At 39.7% G+C, this 16,420-nt stretch overlaps 1 protein-coding gene across 1 annotated transcript in view; it reads right to left on the bottom strand.

Annotated features, from left to right (window-relative positions):
- LOC115455794 (protein split ends) overlaps positions 1 to 16,420 on the bottom strand; it is a 90,821-nt gene that overhangs the window by 3,536 nt on the left and 70,865 nt on the right. The window contains exons 5-18 of the mRNA XM_037437283.1: positions 15,532 to 16,149; positions 14,728 to 14,928; positions 14,533 to 14,651; positions 14,335 to 14,457; positions 13,702 to 13,840; positions 4,130 to 13,599; positions 2,063 to 2,277; positions 1,922 to 1,986; positions 1,527 to 1,633; positions 1,292 to 1,386; positions 955 to 1,017; positions 710 to 777; positions 444 to 638; positions 50 to 208 (exon numbers count right to left, since the gene is read on the bottom strand). Of these exons, the coding sequence (XP_037293180.1) occupies positions 50 to 208; positions 444 to 638; positions 710 to 777; positions 955 to 1,017; positions 1,292 to 1,386; positions 1,527 to 1,633; positions 1,922 to 1,986; positions 2,063 to 2,277; positions 4,130 to 13,599; positions 13,702 to 13,840; positions 14,335 to 14,457; positions 14,533 to 14,651; positions 14,728 to 14,928; positions 15,532 to 16,149 (11,637 nt within the window). The remainder of the gene's footprint in view (positions 1 to 49; positions 209 to 443; positions 639 to 709; positions 778 to 954; positions 1,018 to 1,291; positions 1,387 to 1,526; positions 1,634 to 1,921; positions 1,987 to 2,062; positions 2,278 to 4,129; positions 13,600 to 13,701; positions 13,841 to 14,334; positions 14,458 to 14,532; positions 14,652 to 14,727; positions 14,929 to 15,531; positions 16,150 to 16,420) is intronic.

The following is a 16,420-nucleotide window of genomic DNA, read 5'->3' as shown; positions in this document are numbered from 1 at the left end:
TGAGATCCACTTGCTCATAAGCTCATCCAATATAAGGTAGAATAAATACCTGTTGGTGGCCGGGTGGAGCGATGTTGACGATGCCGGCGGCCTGCTTGCGTTGCAGGTAAGTGATGAAGCCAGCGGTCAAGTTGGTGGACTGCTGCAACACGTCCATGTGGTCGCGGCCGCACGGCAGCGCGAGCAACATACAATGTTCGTTCTCCATCTATTCAATAAAATACATTTACTTACAAAAATCAATATTCAAAACATTACTATTTATACTATCAATGAACATCTTAAGTAAATTTACAACATCTTGGTACATAATGATTTTTTATGTTTACGGTAATGTTAGATATTAAAATAAGACTTATTATAATAAAACTGTTAATTCGCTCCCACTCCTCGTAGATATATTTTTGATATAATATAAATTTTTCAAGAAAATAACTGCTTACTTTCATCTTGCGGTGCACCTGGTCGAGCTGTTGTGGTTCAAGACGCATGCGCTGAGCGATGCGTAGCAGCGGCGTGTTACCGTGGCGCGACAGCGTATCGGCTGCTACGTTAGGGTTACCGCCCACGAAGTGCATCTGCACCGCGGCCGAGTCGTTTTTCAGCGCCAATAGCCCCTGCCACATGACCGGGTACCGCTGCAATGAAAAAGCAACAGGTGATACTCGTGTCTATATGCAAATATCGGCGCATCCAAAGAGACACTCACCCTGAGCAGCATCTGCAGCGAGTCGGCCTCGCGCGGAACCTGAGAGGCGTGCGGCGGGCCGGGCGGGCCTGCGGGCGGCAGCGCGCCCGCCATGCGCGCCACGTGCGCCAGCGGGCGGCCGTGCAGCGCGTGCGCACTGTGCAGCGCGTGCGGCGCGAGCGGCGCGTGCGGCGCGGCGGGTGCGTGCGGCGCGGCGGGCGCGGCGGCCACGGGCGCCAGGCCGGCGGCGGCCACGGGGGCCAAGCCGGCCGGCGCCAGCCCGTGCGCCGGCGGTGGAGATCGCACCACCACGCGTGTTGCGTTAAATCCTAGAATTTGATGATATTCCTTTAGTTCCTTCACTTAAGTTATTAAAAGACCCCAATGCACAATTTCATGCCATGTCTATAACCTCCATTTTAAGCCGTGCGTCGTCTTTAAGGTATGCAAACCTAAGAAGTACTTTATTATATTATATATAAAATAAAACTCAATTTAGTATACGATTAACAGCGTACAAATGGTGGAACGATAAATGTGAATCTGGGGACGAAATTTATACGATTAATTAAAACTTACGCAGTTCCTCGCCGACAGGTTGGCGCGGCGAGTGGGCGGGGCGCGGGACGCGTGCGGATGGAGGCCGCCGTAACTCTAGCGGCGGAGTCGGCGCCTCGCACCCCTCCGCTTCCAATGATCTGCGTCAAAATTATACATTATCATACTGTGCAACCCAATTATATTATAATATTTTAACAGAGCTCATGAATAACCACGAAGTAACAATATGCCTTTACATAATAATACTGTCAATTGCCCATTTTAAAATATAACATACCTGGTATAAGGAGATGGTGTAGCGCGGCTATCATGCTGTGTTGCGCGGAAATGTTGTTGATACATCTGATAATGTTGATGTGAAAAATGAGGGTAGATTCCGTCGCCCTAAAAATAAGGAAGTATTTTTATAGATTCAAACTTTAACTTGTTTCTTGGACTCATAATCATCTGTAGCCTGATTTAGTTAATCGACCAAATTTATTTACGATATGATATACCGTAATCACGGTTGGAACCCGCTGATGCGCAAGCAGAGGACACCTTATTATACCGGCAGACTGTTCCGGACGGCATGAACAAAATTAAGATTGTGATCGTCGAACCACAAACATTTACGAACTCAGTCCAAAACGCACTGTAGATCGTATAAAATGGAACACAAACTTCACTCACGATAGACATCTGGCTCTGTGGACTGATCGGGGGCACGCTCGTTATAGTGATCCGCGACTGGGCACCTAAAAGCAAACAAAGGTTTAGGATAAAATTCAGAATTAAACATAAAAAGGCACGTGGTATGAGAAGTAGACGTACCAGGGTGATGTGGACGAGGGTGCGGCCCCACCACGGCGACCTGCTTCGCGTGTCCGGCGGCGAGCGAGGCGGCGTGTCCGATGACGTGTCCGGCGGCGAGACCAGCATGCGGCTCGGCGGGCGGGTGATGCGCACCGCGCGGCAGACTGGCGCCGCCCGCATACGCGCGGTACACGCGCGACCCGGCGCCCACCACGCCCTCTCCGTCCCCGCTTCTACAATACAACCGATAACCTTTAATACTGTCCCTTCACCTTCCCGAGAGCCATCTGTCTAACAACATTTTATCCAACAATGCTAACAATGTAATGCTTTGGTTTTATCACAGAACTACTTTCAAGGGTTTTTAGATAGGGCACTCGCAGTCAAACTATGTATGACAAAAAATCAATGACTAAATATAAAGAGGACAGGCCTCAAAAGTTAGCTATATGAATAAGTTATATTTATGTTAGGTTAATCGACGCAGAATTGTCAATATATATGTCTATCTCTTTTACTCAAAGCTTATTCGGAACGCAAAAAAAAGACAAAAATAATTGCTTTCTTCGAATATGGCACTATTTCGTTTACTTCAACACACTGGGACTGCCTTGCGGCAGAAACGCCATTTATTGCAGCCCAGTCAGCGAGTACATGTAGTGTCAGACGATGTAAACAAATCTTATTAAATATTGAATTTAAAGTAATATAATCATATTCTCAATTGTTCAGTGTGTTTATTAGTGTATTTGTTAAGTTTCGAAAATGACTCAGTGTTGTGTGAAAGGATGCAAATCGAATTTACGCAAGAAAGACCCCCGAAATATCTTTTCATAGGTTAGTAACTGTTTTTACCGAAAATTAGTAAATATCTTTGTATATTTACTTTTTGGATGTGTTTTTATCAATTAAAATTATATGTGGATCTTGTTTGATAAGCTTTGAACCCTTTTAGGCGTGATTTATATCCATTAAAATCATTATGTTTGTTTACACACGAGCTTAGGGATGGGTGGATTTGTTTAGAAATTATTGATATCGATATTTTAACAGACGCCCGTTTATCAGTTACGGTTTTTGTCTTTGAAAGAATGTTAGAGCACACATCAATATTGTATTATCCAGAACGACAAACTAAGTGAAATTAGAATATTTTTTTAGATTACCAAAAAATTTAAAAGCCAAGGCAAAATGAATTGAGAATATTGGGCGACGTGATTGGAATCCTACACCAAATACATATATTCGTTCTTTACATTTTGAGGAGAAATGCATAAACCACACGTTTAATTAACGCAAGTAAAAGATGACTGTTTTCCAACAATATTCCCGATAAGTAAAATAGTAATGATTATTATACTTCACCTAATAGTAATATTACTTTAATATATTGCTATGAATAAAATTAAAATTGTTACATAAAAGAAACAACATAAAGATGTAATGTAAGATATTTTTTTACAATTGGCGGTCTTATGTTTCGAGCAACCTTTCCATGCACGGAAATAGATACATAATCATATTGTTGTTATTGCAAATAATTATTATAATTGATTATCTTAACCACCATCTTTACGCTCATTGATTTTAGTTTGCTGAAACATAGTTATGTTTCTCGATCAAAGAGCATAATAATAAAATAAAATAAAACCAACCAAATAATTGCTGGCTACGCAATCTTATTCCATTTTTCATGTATTAAGTAAATATCTTAATCTGTAACTTAAATTTTTAGCAAGGAATAGTGCAACATACAAATATAGATCAAACACAACTGGATGTTTGTCACAACAGGTACTGCATTCTTTAACAATTGTTACTTATAATTCAGTTTCAGTTTGTTTGTTTATATTATGGTTTGTTATACTTATATTATGGTAGAACCTAACCCCTTTCGTATTTGATCTTTTTTGGGCTTGTTTGTTTCTCTTTTAATTCTTCGATGTCGATACAAAATTTTCGGTACTAGCATATCACTATTGTAAGGGGCGGAGTCGGCGCCATTTTATGCATTAAATGTGCCGCATGTCACGTGACCATATCACTCATCCTCTATACTCTTTTATCATTGCAAAAAATACAAACCTGACAAGCACTGGCGTGGCGCGATCGGCGGGTCGAAGCGGTGCAGGAGTGGCGGGCGCAGAGGGAGGCCGATGCGGCAGCGCGGGCGACTGCACCCGCGCGTCCGTGGCCTCGGTGGCGCCCACGGGTACCAGCGCGGGCGGCACACTGTCTCTCTCGCGTGTCTCGCCGCCGGGCGCTGCCTGCGCACGTTCCACCTGTTGCTGCGCCTCGAAGGCGCAAGCCAGTTTCGCGCTGATTTCTGATATCATCTTCTTTGGAGGTTTCGTAATTGGTGTAGGGGTGGTGGGAACGATTGTCTGACTGACTATAACAGCAGTAGTTGATGTCGTCACTGGGCTTAATACCGGAACGTGAACAGGAGCTGGCCCCATCGGCGGCGCGGGTGCCGCGACGGGGGCCGGTACAGAAGTTGGGTTGGACACGGGTGCGGGCGCTGCAGTAACAATGCGCGTGGGTGTTGGCTGCACTGATTCATCACGTGCAGTAGTAATATTCTCCTGTGTTCTGGGCAATTTGGGCTCAGTAGCACCATCTTCGCTTTTGAAAATTTTTTCGTCTCCACTATCCATAGACGCATCTGATAAACTTCTATCCCTTGTTCTTTTGACACCTCTCGGCGATTTACGGGTATCTGTTGTAGACTTATCGTGAATGTTCAATTTAGTCCCAGTTTGTCGCATTGGTCTCTTTTTACTTTCTTTGCCGACCTTTGTGTTTGAATTCAGTACTTTCACACCGTCCTCGATGCCATCGTCAGCAGAACTCCGTAGAATGTCTTTCTCCTGAAGTCTCCTAGATTTTCGTGTATTAAAAGTCGAGGACGTAGGCGAAGGTGAAGGCAATACAAAATCCTCAGTTCTTTCTTCCTTGATAGTTTTTTCACCAGATTTAATATCTTTGTGTGATATGCTCAATGTAGATGTGGCAGTCATATTTGTAAGACCGGATAGTGGGCTCTTTATTGTCAAAATCAATCTTGGGCGAGTTTCAACTTTATTTGATGAAGTAGCGGATTCGTCACCCGAATCTTCATGAAAATCATATACATCTCCTGGGATTGTGTTCGCATTGTTTTTGACAAGATTCTTTACTTTTTTATCCACTTTTGCTCGTCCCCTACCTCGTTTCGCTGATATGCCTCCACGTGGTGTTTTTGTAATTTGACGAGTTTGTACTCTGTCTTGCGCTTTATCTAATTTTTTCCCTCTCATATTACGGCCTCCTCTCTTAGAGGCAGGCAGGAATTTATCAACTACTGAGCCTTGGGCCAATTTATTATCAGATGTAGTATCATATTCAAAATGATCGGCTTTATTAGACAATGTTTCTGTGACTATAGCTAAAACTGGTGAGTTAGATGTATTTAAACGCTTAGATTTGTCCATATCTTTTCCATTCTCGTCTTTTATATCATTTATTTCCGTGATTTCGTTACATAAAGAGTCCACTTTTTTAATAACTGATTCAATATTAAGGTCTTTGGTGCTCCAAGAATCATTTTCCTCTATACATTTCATTTGATTATCAGAAGATTCCGAAAGATCCGCTGCCATATCTAAACTCTTATCGTCATCGAGCTTAAAGTTTATTGAATTTTGTGTAGTCTCTTCTTCTATTACAGGTATTTTAATATCTGAATTTTCTAATACAATATCTTTCTCGGATATATTGTCTTCTTCCGATTTAATTTCTGTATTTGCACCAACATTATCTTCACTAGTAAGTTTTAACGTCTCACAATTTAATATATTCTTGTCATCTTTGTCATCAAATGTCGATTGCTGGGAAGAAGACTCATCTCCGATTATAAAATCACACGACTTTTCTAATTCATTTTCTTTCTTGGGATAAACAATACTCTTACTGGTTTCGAAGTCTGATGATTTAGCCGCAAATAAAGTTACTGTTTTACCGACATTAACTTCAAGTTTCTTTTCAAGATCATTAGTAATTTTAATTTCATTTGTTTTATCTTTGAGTAGTTCTTCAAAATCGGTTTCGCCCTTAGTGATGTTTTCGACAGAGGATTTAACGGGATCTACTGTATTATGTTTAACAATAGTATCTCTTATTTCGTCAGTCTCTATTTTAATATCTTTATCATGAGGTGTGTGATTTTGCAACGACTTATTATGTTCGGGTTCTTTGTCATCTTTGATATTATATCTAGAAGTTTCATTTGGAGTACTGGTTTTCAGTAATAGCTGTGACACTGCTGAAATATGATTAGTAGTGATGACTGCTGCATTAGATGTTTCCACTTTTGTTAAGACAGAGGGCGTTTTGATTGACGCCATCGATAACACTGAAGGTGGTCCTTTATTTGATTCTATTTGTATCACATTTCCCAAGGATGTCGATGTTAATAACCGTTGAGAATTTATTGTATGTATAACATTAGACCCCTGCCCTCTGCTAACAGAATTTGTTTCCGGCAGGCTACAGACAATAGGTTTTGCGCTACTTTGGATAATTGAGCTAGTAGACTGATTTACTCCAGCAACATGAATGATAGGCGTGGGACAAAACGGCGCGTGGTTTAATTGTTCTACTTTTTGCGATTGATTTTCTCTCTTATCATTTATTTGGTTCACAGAATTAACTAAAACTTTATTATTGGCATGTGAAGCTGAATTCAAATTAGTAACGTGCATACTATTTTGCATTGATATTAGCCGATTTTGCGCCATTACCGTAGGATTTGTACAATGTTGCAAATTTGTAGGAGATAGTATTATTTTAGAATTTTCTATTACATTTTCTTGTATAAAGTTTTGGTCATTCTTTCTTTGTTCACTCGGAATTACTTTCTGCTGATGTATCAAAGGTGAATTCACACTAATATTTTTTGTTTGTTGAACTATATTGTTGACGGTCATCTGTTTCGATATTGGTGTTAAAACTGGTGTAACGGGAAGACGGTTAAAATGAATTGGACTGCCTTGCGCTTGGACCAATACTGAATTAGGTCTATTAGGTGACACCATTGCTCTTGTTCCATGTGGGATATGTACAGCTTGAATAGGACTTAACGGCGGTTGCTGCATCCTTACCACTGTGACGTGTCCAGGAGATCTTTGCTGGATAGCGTTGGGTGATGCCACTCCAACGGAGTTTATATTCTGGGGTGAGGTGTTTAATATTGCCATGTTTGTACGTCGTGGTGATGTCATTTTCTCTCCTTGCGGGCTGGTTTTAGGGCTCAACAAACGAGGGTCGTTAGACATGCGAGGAGAAATCACAATTCCTTGTGGCTTTTGATATAAAATATGAGGTTCTGGAATTTTAATAGTGGGTGGTTGTATATTAGATACTGGCGGACGGATTATTTGATTAATAACTTGATATGGAGCACTGACTCTAGTAGGAGCAACTATAGGTCTCAGAGAGTTACTCATTGATACATTTTGGTTTTGAGGAGCTTTAATTTGTAAAATATTCGCTGTAATATGAGTGGCCTTATTTTCACTTTTATCTCTGCTAACTAATGAATTAGCTTGAATATTAACCATGTGTGGTTCAATCAATTTATTGTTGCTTAGTGTCCAAGAGGTTATTACAGGAGTTGCAGCAGATGTCATAATTTGCACATTTTCTCTTTTAGCCAGTTGTACTTTTGCCTCATCATTAGATTTTGTAGTTGTTTCGCTAACTTCAGGAGACGCAGTTTGTATTGAAGGCGTTTTTGACTTTGATGTTACAATATTACTTACATCAGAAGTTTTGGTACTTTCGCTACTGACATTTAAAGCCTGATTCGTAGCAATGATATTAACTGGCAATCTTTCAATTGGATCTTGAGTTGATTCTTCCGTTTCTTCTGTGTCTGTATCAATAAGTAAAAGATCATTATCAGACACTGGAGTATCTGGTTTCATTTCCATTTCACTTGCATTTAAATTCTGAACAGCTTGTCTCATTTCTTCTGCGTCCTCCTCTGGAATATTTTCAGTCTCAATATTGACGTTTACAATTTCATTTTGGTTACCACAAACAGTTTCAGGTTCTTCATAACAGTTAGCAAAGTTATCAACTTTACCTCCAAAACTTTCACCCAAAAGCGCTGCGACTGCATCTTCAGTTTCTTCTTGTGAAATAACGGCTCTTGGTTTCTCGTCTACCTTTTTCTCGAGTTTATTAGTCTTCAATTCAATTTTTTCATTAGGCGATTTTTCTGCAACCTTTTCAATATCATTTTTTAAATTGCATATACTACGGACAGCATCTTCACTGATATCATTACTAAATTGTTTAAATAAATCTACTTTATATTCTGATGTAGTTTGTGGAACATTATCGGGAGGTAAAGGTATTTCATTAACATTATCTATAGGTTTAGCAAGATTTTCTTGTGTCGGTGGAATCGGTATAGCTTGTATGTCTATAATAGTTCCAGGAAGATGGATCGTCATTTCCTCAATGTTTCCATTGTTGGGACTGTCAGAATTGTTAGACTCATTCTTTGTAGTATCAGATTTTTCGCCTTGATTCAGACTAGGTGGACTATCTGTTAATCTAGGTAAGCTTGGCGACTCCGCAAGTGATTTACAATCATCAGCTTTCTCCACGTCCGGCATAGTAGGTGATTCCTTCGGTAATGGTATATCTAATATCATGGGTTTGGGAGGTGATGCTGACACAGAATCGTCAGTAACATTTTCCGATCTATCATTTTTTTCGTGATGATAAAAATGATGCTCCTTACGACTTGGTCTGTCTTCTTTACTTCTTTTTTTCTTTTTCTTTTTTTCTTTGCACTCTTTTTTCATTTTTTCCTGTTTCACAAATTCGCTTATTAAATTGGAATCTATGAAACTTGTTTCTCGCTGATCACTTTTATCAGAACCGTCCGGAAGTTCAATCCTCAAACGATTTTCCTCATCAGTTATCGATTCCGCAAAGAGTCTGGCCTCTATAGCTTTACTAACCGCATCTACATCCAAGCTGTTGTCATCTTCTTTGAATAAACGCCTTTCTTTTCTCTTTCTTTCTTTCCTGCGCCTATTTTCATCTTTTTCTTTAAGTTTGCCCTCACCGTTATTCAATTTAGATTCTATTATATCATTTTTACCATAATTAGAGTCATATTCCCTAGATGGAAAATCTGATTTATGCTTAGAATGTACTCTTGTATCTTTATCAGACTCGTCAGACAGCGGACCAAATATATCTTCCATCTTCCCATCTTTTTTAATATTACTGGAACTAGTTTCAGAGACAAAATCAAAACAATTATTATTTGGCGACTTTTTGTCTTTTCTAAATTTAACTTTTTCATCTCGAGCGTCATCTGTATCAATGCTTTCTCGCGTTCTATCTTTTCGTTTTTCTTTTTTATTACTATGACGCCGCTGTTTATCAATCGTTTTATGTTTATTGTCACCATCTTGTAAAATTAAATCTCTGTTTTCGCCTTTAGATTCATCATCAGAATATAAAAACTTATGTCTCTTCTGTTTCTTTTTGTGTTTCTTGCGATTTTCTGTAATATTCCTGCTCGATGTAATTGATTCGTTTTCAGAAGAAAATTCATTAGATAAAGATTTCGTGAAAGCGGCCTTATATTCTCGATCCATATCAGTGCTACAATTTGTTTTGCTTTCATCTCCATCACTTTTCCCAAATAAGTTTAATAATGTATTTTTTTTCATTTTCCTCTCACTACCTTCCTTGATTTCGTCACTTTTTAGCATATGCATAGAATCCGAGTCTGATAAGGGTTCTTTCTTAATTTCATTAAGGAATATTGGACTTTTACTAACACTTCTTTTTGGCGTATCGTCGTCCGATGTATCTGACATAATACGTGTCCGAGAGTTTTTACGAGACAACTTGTTTGGTAAATTTTCTTCATTAGACGTTACATCAAAATATTCATCACTTTTCTTTGTATCGCAATCGGAGTTCGTAAGATGCGATTTGTCGTGTCTCTTGCTCATTAGTATACTTTCTTCGTCAGAACTATTTAACATTGATGACTTTGGAGCCTTCTTTTTATCCTGATCTGAATCACTATCTTCGTCCCAACTAGATCTTTTCTTTTCTTCTTTTTTAGCCCTACACTGTTTAAACTGGCTAAATTTTGCTTTAATTTTTTCCTGACGCTTTTCTTCCTCTTGTTTTTGCATATTCTTACATGAACGAGCCTTAACTTTGTCGTACATTGATATATAAGTCGGACCATCATCGATTATATCAAAAATAGAATGCTTTTTGGGTTCGTCAGAATCAGAGCTATCACTAGTTTGAACATGCTTGCGATTCTTACGTTTACTACTCTCACATTTTTCTTCACGACTTTTACGATCTGTGGACATGCGTTTTTCACGAGCTGCTTCTTTCTTCTTCTCGTCACATTTTTGCTTCTTATCATCCTTATTTTTTATCATTAGCTCAGCTTGTTGCATGGCATCTTGCTGCATTTGTAGCTCTTGGATTTGTTGCAACTGTTGAATTCGTTTTTTTTCTTTCATTTCTTTTCTGAGAGCTTTTTGCCTTTCATCTTCTTCACTAGACCTAAGTTCTAATGTGGCAAGGAAGTCTAAATCCTTGTGTAATCCTTCCTGTTGTATATCATTCGATTTTTCTCCTTCTTCTTTCGAATTGATTTTTACAGGCTTATTTCTATCAGTGGGTTTTTCTTTAGCGTCGCTATCTTTATAATCGACAAAAGCCTCATCTGGTGGTTTCACTTGATTTTTCTTATCATCTTTTGTCTTACTTTCGATAAGTTTAGCAAAATGTCCCTTGTTAAATTTTGTAGTTTTATGTCTATCATTAGATTTAGAATCTTTAGAATCTCTTCTTTCAAAGACTTTATTATCATTCCTAGATTTTTTATTGTCATCTGTTATAGAATCAAGACTATCTTGAGAAGAAATTCGTCGTTTATGTCCAATATTAGATGGTAAACTGGAACAGGAGTTTAGGCGCTCTTTCCGTTTTGAATCTACATTAGGCGAATCTAGTGAATAATGTCTCTGTTTTTCTGTAAAATCTGTTTTGATCTTAAAATTAGCATCGACGTTCTCACTTTTTATTTTAGGTTGAAATTCCAACATGTCTTTATCTTCTCGAGTTTCGGTTTTAATTTTGATTGCATTTTCCGACTTTATATCAACACACTTCGATAAAAAATCTTTGTCGTTGTCTAGTTTCCCAAATAAATCGGTTTGTTTTAATTTATACTTTGAATCTTCTTTAATATCACTATTCTCCAATTCCTTCAGCCGTGTTGATTCATGAGATGCTCTAGACGTTGAAGAATCAGTTGAATCCTTGCGAGCAATTTCCCTCGGAGTTTCATCTCGAGAACTTTTTCTTATTTTAATACACTCGGAATCTTTTTTATTTTCTTTCTTCACTTCGCTATCTTTTTTACATCTTTCATGTCTGTGCTTATCCTCTTTTTTTAACTTTGTTTCATCAACAGACTCTTTCCTCTTATCTTTGTCGTTTTTTTCCTTTCGGTGATGATCATATCGGGATAGCTTCTCATCAAAATGTTTGCTAGATTTTTCAATGTCACGGCTATCTTTTTTCTCCTTTTGTGGTTTATCGTCTTTTTCGCATTTAATTTTTTCTTCCTTATCCGTATACCTATCAAGAAATAACTCTTCTTTGGACTTTTTCTCCATTTTGTCAGACACCTTGTCCGTCCTGCCTTTCGACTTTTCATTTTCGTGACGATCTTTTTCACAACGTTCCTTACGTAATTTTTCCCTTTCGTTTTTTAAACGCTCATCATGCTTTTCATTATCACCTTTTTTGTCTACTGAAATATGTTGTTTGATGTTATTAACATATTTCTCTTTCTCAAAAGTCTTATCAAAATGAATATTTTCCTTTTCTAGTTTTGTGTTATGTAAAACATCTAATATATTATGATTATACCGTTCCTTTCCATTCTTGTCGCATGATTTTACTAGATCTGGGGTAAATTCATAACTTTCTTTACTGACTTTTACCGTATTCATAGAATTTAAATGTTTTTGATGCAAATCAGTATCATTGATATCTTTTGAAACGTGATTTGTAATCAAAGTTTCCTTATTCTTGTCACTATTGTCTATTGCTTGACAGATAATTTTCTGTTCACGTTCGATATCTACTGTAACTTTGTTTTCTAGCTTTTCATGATACCCAGGCAAAAGCGTGGTTTTATCGCCCACTAAAAAGTTAGGTTTCTCAGTAGATTCCAATTTTAAAGAGTCATGTCGCTGTTCAACGCTTTTAATCAACATATCCATCACATCACGAGCACTTTTTTCTTCAGACTGTAATATGAGCGGTTCCTCAGACTGTTTATCTTCCTGAGACCCTTCTATTTTTACTGTCAATGAAGATGACACAATCTTTTCATAGATCTTTGTTTTCGTAGAATGGGATGTATCAAAATCCGAACACATTTTATTTTTTAAATCAAAATCCACAGATTCTATGCTCTCTTGACATTCCTTCGTATTATAATCGAGGGAGTTTTTTCTCTCAGTTTCGCAATTTCCGGTGGAGTCCCGATGCTTTCTAGTTCCTTCTTCTTTAGTTTCATCTAATTGATCTCTTATAGTCCCGGGTGATAATCTATCACTCGAATCGAGCTGCGATCTATCCGTCGACGGCGTTCTAGGTCTTATACGAGACTCAAGCCTGTAGTCACTCTCATTAAATTTTCCCAACTTTTCGAACTTAATAGGTCTCTCTGGTCTATTTAGGCGCGGATCAGCAGGCCTGTCTGAAGCATCACCTTCCGGTTCAGTTGAATTTAAAGTTAGGTGTGGAGAATGCGATGCTAGCCCTAAATGACTTAAAGAGAGATGCGGAGAGTGAGCTGAATGCATTGAATATGGAAGTCGTAAACTACGGGCACTACAAGAAGACCTCGATCGTGGACTGCCGTTCGGGCTTGGAGGTCGTACTGCACCCTCCAGTCTCTCAGAATCTTCATCAAATACAGATCTTTTCGCAAGTAGTGACCGAACAACTTCAGAGGGTTTCACTTCATTGATATCTACATCAAGAAGACGATGGCGAAGTCGGGTACGATCAGGTGCATCTGCTGACACTCGAGACCCACTCCATTTTTCATATTTTTCATCAAGACTTCGTATGCGCTCCTCAAGAGACGGTGAATGCGGAGCGGAGCCTGTGCTGGAAGACGAAGCTGATGGCGGTCGCGGTGGAGAGTCGGGCGCCGGCGCGGGTTGCGGGCGCGGCGTCGGCGGCACCGTACGCAGAAGCTGTACGGCGAACTTGGGAAGGGGTAAACTCATAGGTAACGGAGGACGCTCTCGCGGCGGTCGCCGGGGCTCCACGGGCGGCGCGTCGGGCTCGTCTCGCAGCGGCGTGCCGGCGCGCGACCCCGACCCATCTCGCCGCCGGCGATGTCGCCGTCGACTGGCGTGCCGCTCGCCAACTACTCCACGCGATCCAGAACGAGATCGCCGTCCACCAACTCGCGGATGGCGGTCCTAAAAGTAAACACATTTTTAACAATGTTTCAAACATACTTTATTTAATCATCAACTGTCAGTTGTAACACATCTCCACGACTATCGTTACAACTGCATTACCTTTGAATGTTTTCTATCTTCAGGGCTCGAGTCGCGTCTGTGTCTTCGGGCACGGTGTGGTGAAACAACAACAGACTGTAGTCTATCCTCGTAAGGTGCCTCTTCAGTCTGAGGACTAGACCCCACTTCGTCATATACCCTGTAATAAATATAAAAAATAGTTAATTTAACGATATGTAAAGCATTTTATGGCGTTTCGAAATAAAATAGACACTCAGTCTCAGAAATCATTATAGATATCGTTAGTGGGACACCAACATGACACAAGCTGCAATGTTGGGAATGTGATGCTGTTGAAAGGAAAGTCTATCCAATATAATTATTATTATGATTGAATAAAGGAACATAAACAGAAAAGTGTATACACTGTTTGCCTTTTACTAGATTTACAAACAAAAATTAATAATAATATAATATACTATATTTTATACTTGAAGTAGAAATAAAATCATAAAAGTTTAAAAAATAATAGCTCAATCCATAGTAATATTGAATTTTATTTATTCGTTCAAATTGATTGAATGTTTTTTCAGGGCTCTCAGAAAAGTAATATTTGGACTCAACAATTAAAAGTTCATTTAATCAAAACATAACACAAATAAAAAAAAAAAACAATAATACATAAATTATTACCTGTATCGTCGATCCGCCGCGTAGTCTGTAGGATCGTAGTGTTCAACAGCAGTATACCGCGGGGTTCGAGACGACCCACGACCGTAACTTGAAGCTCGTGAACGAGAACCACAGTTCTCATATCTGTCCCATATACATTTTATATTAAAATATGAAAAAAATTGCTTTATAAAAGACATCATTTAAAACAAAATTTACCGCAAAGATTCGTGTCGAGTGGATGGCAAATATCGTGTCGACACATCCCCGACCAATCGTTCAGACCCCGCGAGTGCTGCGGATCCTCCATGTTTTTCAAGCTGCTCATAGAAGGCTTCCTGAAGACAAAGATAAAGTAAGTAAGTGACATCGAACACGACAAACCTATAAGAAGGTAGGGGAAGATGAATGCACCTGACACTCGCGCGAGGCGTAGTCTACGCAAAGTCTGGGGTGGTCGGGCTCGGAGGCGGAGACGGTGGCGGCGACGCGGCGCAGCTCGCGCACCGCCGCGCCCGCCGCCGCCGCCTGCTCGAAGTGCACCAGCGCCGCGCCCGCCGCGCGGTCCACGCACACCGACGTGGCCGCGCCGCACCGCGACACCGCGCCCAGCACCTGCACCACACACACACTGCACACTGCACCACCGCACCGCCACCGCGCCCGTCTCCCACCTCACTCACACCCGACCCCGCGTGGACAATTCTCGCCTCGCCATACATTATCGTTCCTTAGCGCATGGGAATCTGTGTTTTTTTTTTTCTACCATAAATACCAAACATGCAGTTGTACCGTATATGCCTAATGACAACTAATAGTCACCGTCAGCGATGATCCTCACAATCTGAAAGGTCATATTAAGCGATGTTTATGGAAAAAAAAACCTACAAACCGGCGCTTAGGTCTCCTACAATCTAATAACTCACATACCGAATGAAACGCAACACAAAGCTCCTAATTCGCATCGTTTTTCCCCGTTACAAGGCCATACAATCAGTGGATAAAACTAAGATGTTACTCTCAGTTGAGCGTTGTAAAAGTTTTTAGTTTTGATAGTGGATATGCCACTATTATTACAATATATAGTAACTATTAGTAAAAGATGTGATTAAAATGTGCTAAACTAAACTAAAATCATTTGCAACGTTACTTTGGCTGGATGCGATGTTATGGACCCGAGTATTTTATTGTAATAATAGAAATTGTAATAATTTATACCTGTTTCTCTGTGTGTTCGGTGAGACCATCGACCCATACGCAAGTGGTAGCCACGGGTTTGCCAAAGCCGAGTTTGACGCGTGATCCTCCTACATATTCGCCATCCATAGCGCGTATCGCCTCCACTACGCTTGATATTGAAGCGTATTGACAAAAAGCGTAGCCAGCCCCTCCGCCACTGCCTTTCTTTATGTCTATTTCAATTATTCGGCCAAAATGCTTAAATTTGTCTCGGAGCTGTTGTTGCGTAACATCTTTCTCTAAATTACCAATAAATAACGTTCTAGTTGCTTTCGGATGGTATTCATCTATATCAGTCTCGTAAGGTTTAGCTGAATCCGCATCTTCATCGCAACTTTGGTGAGGTGCCACAGAAATTTTACATCCGAAAAATAGCTTGTCCTGCGAAACTTCTAACGCTTTTTCCACATCGGACGGTTTCTTGAATCGCACAACAGCATATCGGTCTGCATTCTGACCTACAACTTTAACCCACATTACTTTTCCATGCTTCTTGTACTCGTGATAGAGTCCATCCTTTAAAGAGCTATCAGTTGATCTCGTTGGCAGGTTTCGAACGCATATGGCTAGAGTTCTTCCGCTCGACGCTGCCGCCCACTGTCGCAACAAGCATTATGATACAATTTATTACAATATTTAGTAAAACCATTGAAAAATACATATGTGATAAATATGAACTTTTATCCATGGATATATATTTTCTTAAGCCTGTAAACAATAACCCGAACCTTAAAACTCCAAACTTCAAAGTAGCAATACTAATTTAATTACAATGACCCACGTCTATCTCCTTGTAAGTTCTTCGCCAATTCAAATAACGCTAACAATCCAATTCGATATTAAATGTTGGGACGTAATAATTTGTAGA

Source organism: Manduca sexta, chromosome 10 (assembly GCF_014839805.1).
Source record: "Manduca sexta isolate Smith_Timp_Sample1 chromosome 10, JHU_Msex_v1.0, whole genome shotgun sequence".
NCBI lineage: Eukaryota > Metazoa > Arthropoda > Insecta > Lepidoptera > Sphingidae > Manduca > Manduca sexta.
Note: the sequence above shows the minus strand (reverse complement) of the source record. Positions and strands in the feature narration are given on the sequence as shown.